Source organism: Camellia sinensis, chromosome 14, assembly GCF_055761805.1.
Source record: "Camellia sinensis isolate YWXY chromosome 14, ASM5576180v1, whole genome shotgun sequence".
NCBI classification, from domain to species: Eukaryota; Viridiplantae; Streptophyta; class Magnoliopsida; order Ericales; family Theaceae; genus Camellia; species Camellia sinensis.
Genome location: NC_138974.1, coordinates 23,886,901 through 23,895,200, shown reverse-complemented (window position 1 = coordinate 23,895,200; position 8,300 = coordinate 23,886,901). Strand labels below are relative to the sequence as shown.

The 8,300-nt window shown below is 38.2% G+C and overlaps 1 protein-coding gene across 1 annotated transcript; it reads left to right on the top strand.

The window, feature by feature from the left end:
• The first annotated feature begins 5,054 nt into the window (after positions 1-5,054).
• On the top strand, positions 5,055-7,465 carry LOC114323426 (uncharacterized). Its single transcript, XM_082904514.1, has one exon. It carries the CDS (start codon positions 5,127-5,129, stop codon positions 7,335-7,337), a length of 2,211 nt encoding a protein of 736 aa, XP_082760640.1. The 5' UTR covers positions 5,055-5,126; the 3' UTR covers positions 7,338-7,465.
• The last annotated feature ends 835 nt before the right edge of the window (positions 7,466-8,300 follow it).

Below are 8,300 nucleotides of genomic sequence, written 5' to 3'. Positions count from 1 at the left end.
ACCAAAAATCACCAAAAGTGAATTCATTGGCACGAATCCCGAATTCAAAAAATTTGAACAAAAACTTTTTGAAAGCCGTACCAAAAAAAATCTCCTATAAAAATAAACAATATATATATATTGAATATTGGGTTTTAAAAACAAGTCCTAATTGTATCCAAATTAAATTAGGTCTCTTCAAATATAATATATAAAAATATATTATACTAAACCAAGCCAAATTAAACCTCTTTTAATAAATCAACTGGGTCCCACACTCCAATAAGGAGGTATATCCCAACAATTCTCCCCCTACCGACTTAGGTGGAGACATCAACCATACCCGCTAAAGTTCGACACTTCAAATGTTTGTCCCTCGACAAAGTCTTTGTCAACATATCTGAAATATTATCATCTGTGTGAACCTTTTCGAGTTGTAATAACTTCGAATCTAACACATCACGAATCCAATGGTATCTCACATCAATGTGTTTCGATCTCGAATGAAAAGTAGAATTTTTACTCAAGTGAATAGCACTTTGACTATCACAATAAAGCACAAACTTTTCTTGCTTCAAACCCAATTCTTGCAAAAATTTCTTTAACCATAACTCTTCTTTGCAAGCTTCCGTAATGGCAATAAATTCAGCTTCGGTAGTTGAGAGAGCAACACATTTTTGTAATTTAGACTGCCATGCCACAGCTCCCCCTGCAAAAGTCATCAAATACCCCGAAGTAGATTTCCGAGAATCAACATCACCAGCCATGTCAGAATCTGTGAACCCATCAAGCATCGGCTTACCATCCCCAAAACACAAACATACCTTCGAAGTCCCTCGAAGATACCTTAGAATCCATTTTACCGCTGCCCAATGTTCTTTACCCGGATTAGAGAGAAACCGACTCACCACACCAACTGCGTGAGTAATATCCGGCCTTGTACAAACCATGGCGTACATCAAAGAACCAACTGCTGAAGCATAAGGAACTTTCAACATCTATTCTTTGTCTTTCTCACTTATAGGACATTGATTCGAACTAAGCTTGAAGTGACCCACAAGTGGACAACCAACCGGCTTTGCTTTATCCATGTTGAACCTCTCAAGAATTTTCTCAATGTAGCTTTCTTGAGATAACCAAATCAGCCCCTCTTTGCGATCACGAACAATTTTCATACCAAGAATTTGCTTTGCCGGTCCCAAATCTTTCATAGCAAAAGACTTGCTCAACTCCAATTTCAGTCTGTTTATCATGGTAGAATCTTGACCCACAATTAACATGTCATCAACATAAAGCAAAAGAATAATAAATTTACCATCTGAAAAATTTTTCACAAACACACAATGGTCCGAAGTGGTTTTAGTAAAACCATATTCATCATGAAAGAGTCAAATTTTTTGTACCATTGCCGCGGGGCTTGCCTGAGACCATACAAACTTTTCTTTAATTTGCAAACAAATTTCTCTTTTCCTTTCTCCACAAAACCTTCCGGTTGCTCCATGTAAATTTCTTCTTCAAGATCACCATGAAGAAATGCGGTCTTTACATCAAGTTGTTCAACTTCAAGGTTCATACTTGCAGCCATGCCAAGTACAACCCGAATAGAAGACATCTTTACAACAGGTGAGAAAATCTCGTCAAAGTCGATGCCTTTCTTTTGCCCAAAGCCTTTCACAACAAGACGTGCTTTGTACCTCAGATTCTTGCCATCATTCTTCAATTTGAAGACCCACTTATTTTTCAGAATTTTCCTCCCTTTAGGCAACTTCACTAAATCATAAGTGTGGTTTTCAAATAAGGAATTCATCTCCTCTTCCATGGCCTTTTTCTAATCACCTTTCTTTACATGCTCAATTGCTTCTTGGTAGCTCTCCGGCTCCCCTTGATCAGAAATCAACACAAATTCATTGGGAGGATACTTTCTTGAAGGTTGTCGGTCCCTTGTAGATTTTCTTAACTCAAGTTGTGGTGGCGGTTCTTGAGTTGGATGCTCTTCTTCAATTTCTGGCTCAACTTCATTAGAATTAGCATCATCCTCTATATCTTCAATAGGTGGCTGCATATCTCCCCCATTTTCATCATCAACTGAAGATGAAGGAGATGGATCCATGTCAATGAGATCACTAGTTTTTGGCTCCGGTTGGTCACCTTTGCCAAAGTCTTCAATTGTTTGGTCTGCAAGAAACACAACATCACGGCTTCGAATGACTTTCTTGTCGACCGGATCCCACAATCTATACCCAAATTCATCACGCCCATAGCCAAGAAAAATACATTGCCTTGACTTACTATCAAGCTTGGACCTTTCATCCTTTGGAATGTGAACAAAAGCTCGACAACCAAACACTCTCAAGTGCTCATAAGACACATCTTTGCCCGTCCAAACTTTTTCTGGAATATCACCATTCAAAGGATAGGAAGGAGACAAATTGATCACGTCAACCGCTGTCTTCAATGCCTCACCCCAAAAAGATCTTGGCAATTTAGCTTGTGAAAGCAAACACCTTGTTCTTTCCACAATTGTGCGGTTCATCCTCTCTGCAACGCCATTTTGTTGAGGAGTCTTCTTAACTGTCTTTTGGTGCCGAATACCTTGGCTGTGACAATACTCATCAAATGGCCCAATGTATTCACCACCATTGTCTGATCGGATGCACTTCAATTTCTGCCCTGTTTCTCTTTCAATCATGGCCTGAAAATGCTTAAATACTTCTAGAACTTGATCTTTAGTTTTTAGTAAAAATGCCCAAACTTTCCTTGAATAATCATCAATGAAAGTAACAAAATAAAGTGCACCACTATGTGTTCTAACTTTTAAAGGACCACAAACATCCGAATGAATCAACTCCAAAACATTTTCTTTTCTAGAGGCAACATTTTTATGAAAAGAAACTCTATGTTGTTTACCCGCTAAACAATGAATACAAGTTTTAAGATGTGTACCTTTCAAACCGGGTAGAAGCTCTTTCTTGAACAAAACTTGCAACCCCTTTTCACTCATGTGGCCAAGCCGCTTGTGCCACAATTCGGTAGAAGTATCATCTTGAAGTGCATTGACAACACCTTTACAAATTTTTCCTTGCATCGAATAAAGTGTATGAGTCTTCTTACACTTAGCCACCACCAAGGAACCCTTTGTGAGCTTCCATATTCCATCACCAAATTTGTTGTTGTAGCCTTCATCATCTAGCTTCCCGGTAGAGATCAAATTGAGGCGAATGTCGGGAACATGCCTCACGTCTTTAAGCAACAACTTGCAACCCAAATTTGTTTCCAAGCAAACATTACCCATGCCAATAATCTTGGACAAACCTTTATTACCCATTCGAACAAAACCATAATCTCCTTCAGTGTAGGTAGTGAAGAAATCAACTCGAGAAGTCACATGAAAAGAAGCACCAGAATCAATCAACCAATTGCTCTCTTGGCCCACAAAATTGATACAATCATCTTCACAAACGACCATGAGATCACCATTGGTAGTAACTGCTGTTGTGTCTTCTTGCTTCTTATCTACACTTTTGTCACGCATTTTCTCCTTATTCTTGAGCTTTCGGCATTCTCGCTTCATGTGCCCTTTCTCATGGCAATAATAGCACTCAATGTCTTTCTTTGAAAAAGAACCATCTTTTGATTTGTCACGGCTTTGATCACGACCATGAGGAGTCTTACTCCTCCCCCTTGTTTTGCTTCGGCCTCTCACAACGAATGCTTCCGAATGAGAGGAACCCGCTGATTTTCTTCTAGTTTCTTCATTCAACAGGCTACTAGTGACTTGGCCCATTGTGACAACTCCATCAGGTGCCGAATTACTGACGGTCACAACTAAAGTCTCCCAACTTTCGGGCAAAGAACTAAGTAGCATCAAAGCCTGCAACTCATCATCAAAAACAATTTTCATAGAAGCAAGTTGGTTAACAATACTCTTTATTTCATTCAGATGTTCCGGAATAGGGCTGCCCTCTTTATATTTTAAATTAACCAACTTACGAAACAGAAAAGCTTTATTTGTGGCTGATTTCCTATCATAAAGACCCTCTAATTTTTTCCATAGATCATGTGCTGAAGTTTCAGTAGCAACATGATGAAACACACTGTCATCAATCCATTGACGAATAACACCAACGGCTTTTCGATTAAGCCTATTCCATTCATCATCTTTCATACCCTCGGGTTTGCCAGAATCACCCTCAATGGGTCCATATAAATCTTTACAAAATAATAGGTCTTCCATTTTAGTTTTCCAAGTTACCCAATTACTTCCATTGAAGCTAGACATGCGACCCACATTCCCCTCCATTGATTTACACAAATAACTAAACCCAAATAAATCGTAAGCTCTGATACCAGTTGTTAGGGAAAATCGATGATTCCCCACAAGTAAATCAATCAATGGGAATAAAAACTAATGCGGAAAAATTAAATCAAAAGCAACACAAGAATTTTTACGTGGTTCCCTCAATGTGAGGTACGTCCACGGGATCGAAATCCGATTCCACTATCAACTAAATAAGTTCCAAACGATTACAAACGAGACACTAATGGTCTCACAAAACCACCCTTAGGTGAATTCTAAATAATCACAAAGAAACAAAGAGGAAAGACCTCACCAAATAGAAGAACCAAAATCTTCAGAACCAGAGTTGTAGAAGATCCAAAATAACAACCCAAATCAACTTCCACACAAAGCCGAAATAAACCGCTGCGCACCCACACAAATCAATGTTTGCTGCTGCGTTTCTCAACTTCCGGAAAAACAAATCAATTAAGGCACTGCTACTCCTAATCAAAAATCACCCAAAGTGAATTCATTGGCACGAATCCCGAATTCAAAAAGTTTGAACAAAAACTTTTTGAAAGCCGTACCAAAAAAAATCTCCTATAAAAATAAATAATATATATATATATATTGAATCTTGGGTTTTAAAAACAAGTCCTAATTATATCCAAATTGAATTGGGTCTCTTCAAATATAATATATAAAAATATATTATACTAAACCAAGCTAAATTAAACCTCTTTTAATAAATTAATTGGGTCTCACACTCCAATAAGGAGGTATATCCCAAAAAGAACAGTTGAGCTGTTTACTCTCTCTGCTCTCATATTCACATCAAGCAAAGCACTACAACCTTCTTTACCTCGCTATGGCAACACAACGGTTATTTTTTCAAACACCCTCACTCAGAAGAACAACGCCTTCAGTTTCTATTCATCAATTCATCAGAACCACAACAACCCAAACCCTAGAAACTCCATCCAAACAAACCCACCCATCGATTGAATTACCAGATTCGTCAACACCCATCTCCATTTCCGACTCCTTCATGGTTGAAAAGATTTTGTGGAGTCTCAAACAAGGTAATAAGTCCAATTCTCCTCATAGTTATCTGTTTCAATTAAACCCCTCAATTTTCGTTGATGTTCTTTATCGATGCCATGAGAATTTGCAAATGGGTCAGAGGTTTATTGATTTAATTGCCACAAAATATCCTAATTTCAAGCACTCATCGATTTCGTTGAGTGCTGCGATTCATATATTGGCTAGGAGTCGGAGGGTATCCGATGCCCAGGCTTTGATTCTTCGGATGGTTCGAAAGAGTGGTGTTTCGCGGGTTGAGATTGTCGATTCGTTGGTTTCAACTTATCGAAATTGTGGCTCGAATCCACTTGTTTTTGATTTGTTAATTAGGACTTATGTGCAAGCTAGGAAGTTGAGGGAAGCTACAGAGGCGTTTCGCGTGCTGAAAAGTAGAGGTTTTTGTGTGCCTTTAAATGCTTGTAATAGTCTTCTTGGAGGGCTTGTTAAGGTTGAGTGGGTGGACTTAGCTTGGGAAGTGTATGGGGAAATCGTTAGAAGTGGGATTGAAGTGAATGTTTATACACTAAACATCATGGTTAATGCATTGTGTAAAGATCGGAAACTGGAAAATGCAAAATTGTTTCTTTCTGAAATGGAAGACAAAGGAATTTTTTCTGATATTGTGACATATAATACTTTGATTAATGCATATTGTCGTGAAGGGCTTATAGAAGAAGCTTTTGAGTTAATAAACTCGATGTTGAGTAAGGGTTTAAAACCATGTCTTTTCACTTATAATGCAATAATAAATGGTTTATGTAAGAATGGAAAATATGCCAGAGCAAAGGAAGTTTTGGATGAAATGTCGCAGATTGGACTAAGCCCCGATGCTACCACTTATAACACACTGCTTGTTGAGTGTTGTAGGAACGATAATATGTCTGATGCTGAAGCAATTTTTGATGAAATGTTTCTTAGAGGTGTTGTTCCTGATTTAGTCAGTTACAGTTCACTTATCGGATTGTTTTCAAGGAATGGGCATCTTGATCGGGCATTAGAATATTTTAAGGGTATGAAGAGTGTTGGCCTAATGCCAGACAATGTAATTTACACTATTCTTATTGGTGGGTTTTGTAGAAATGGAATGATCTCGGAAGCTTTGAAGGTGCGGGATCAAATGCTGGAGCAGGGTTGCTTTATGGATGTGGTTACTTACAATACTATTTTGAATGGGTTGTGCAAAGAGAAGATGCTTTCCGATGCCGATCAGCTTTTCAATGAAATGGTGGAAAGGGGTGTATACCCTGATTTTTGCACTTTTACCACACTGATACATGGATATTGTAAGGATGGGAATATGAACAAAGCCATGAGCTTGTTTGGGTCAATGCTTGAGAGGAATCTCAAGCCAGATGTTGTAACGTACAATAGTTTAATTGATGGATATTGCAAGGAAGGTGAAATGAATAGAGCTAATGAGTTATGGGATGATTTGATTGCTAGGAACATCTTTCCTAATCACATTACATACAGCATTCTGATCAATGGATTTTGTAGTCAGGGTCATGTATCTGAGGCATTCAGATTGTGGGATGAGATGGTTGGAAAAGGTATTGAGCCCACTGTTGTGACTTGTAACACTGTTGTAAAAGGCTATTGCCGGTCTGGGGATGCAGCAAAGGCATATGACTTTTTGAATAAGATGACTTCCAAAGGAGTTGTTCCTGATAGCATTACATTCAACACTCTTATACATGGATTTATAAAAGAAGAGAATATGGACAAAGCACTTGACTTGGTTTATAAAATGGAAAATCAAGGACTATTACCTGATGTTGTTACATACAATGTGATTTTGGATGGTTTCTGTAGAGAAGGTAGAATGCAAGAAGCAAATTTGGTATACAAGAAGATGACTCAGAGGGGCGTGAATCCTGATAGATCCACATATGTATCATTGATAAATGGACATGTCACACTAAACAATTTGAAGGAAGCATTTCGATTCCATGATGAAATGTTGCAGAGGGGTTTTGTGCCAGATGATAAATTTTAATTTTTTCACTTTTGTAATCATGAAAAGCTATGACTTAATGAATTGTGCCATTTGATACATTTTAATTGCTCATGTATTGCCCATTGACCCATAAGGTGAGATTATTGTATTCAAGTCTTCTGCTCAAATTTATCTTGTGGAACCATAGGCTCCATTTTTGGTGTCTTGTCTTCATTTACCCTTTTTGCTAATTTCGAGAACATCAAAGCTATATAACTGAATTAAACTTGGCTTATTTTTCATTTCATGTGTTTAACATGTACATTCTTCTATTCAAGATATGCTTTACCTTTTCAATTTACATGAGTTTTGTGATATTATGTGTAATGTAATATTAATGCTAAAGGGATTTTGAAGCTAAGATTTGTATGTTTTTGCTAATATAAAAAACATTCTGTGAAAATTGATGTATTATTGATTGATATTGTTGTGTCTATTACAAATGGTGAGGGGTTCCTTATATAGGAGATGTAGTGGGGTAGGTGTAGTAGGTGTGGTAGTAGGTGGTGGTAGGTGTAGTAGGTGAAGGTAGGTGAAGGTAAATTTTAACAGCCCCCCGCAAACTCAAGGAAGATAGGAACTAACCAACTTGAGTTTGGAGAGAGTAACAAAATAAGAAAATACATAAAATAAAAGAGGATAGGAGACACTGTATGGTCGTGTCAGACCGTTAGTGAAGACACTGAATGGTGGTCTCATAACGTGGTAGAGGACACTGGATGGGTGTGTCATAACGTTGTAGAGGACACTGTATGGTGGTGTCATAACGTTGTAGAGGATACTGTATGGTGGTGTCATAACGTTGTAGAGGACACTGTATGCTAACCAGAATCAATGTCGGGACAGTTTATGGGGTCATGTCGGACCGTTGGAAAAGTCGCACCCTCAAAAGGTGTGTCATCAAAAGGCGTGCTATCAAAAGGCGTGCTCAATCCATAAAAAGGCGTGCCGGACATTATGGCG

Bases quoted from the DNA above. Each gene is read 5' to 3' on its own strand.
- LOC114323426 (XM_082904514.1), top strand. From the start codon at position 5,127: ATGGCAACACAACGGTTATTTTTTCAAACACCCTCACTCAGAAGAACA.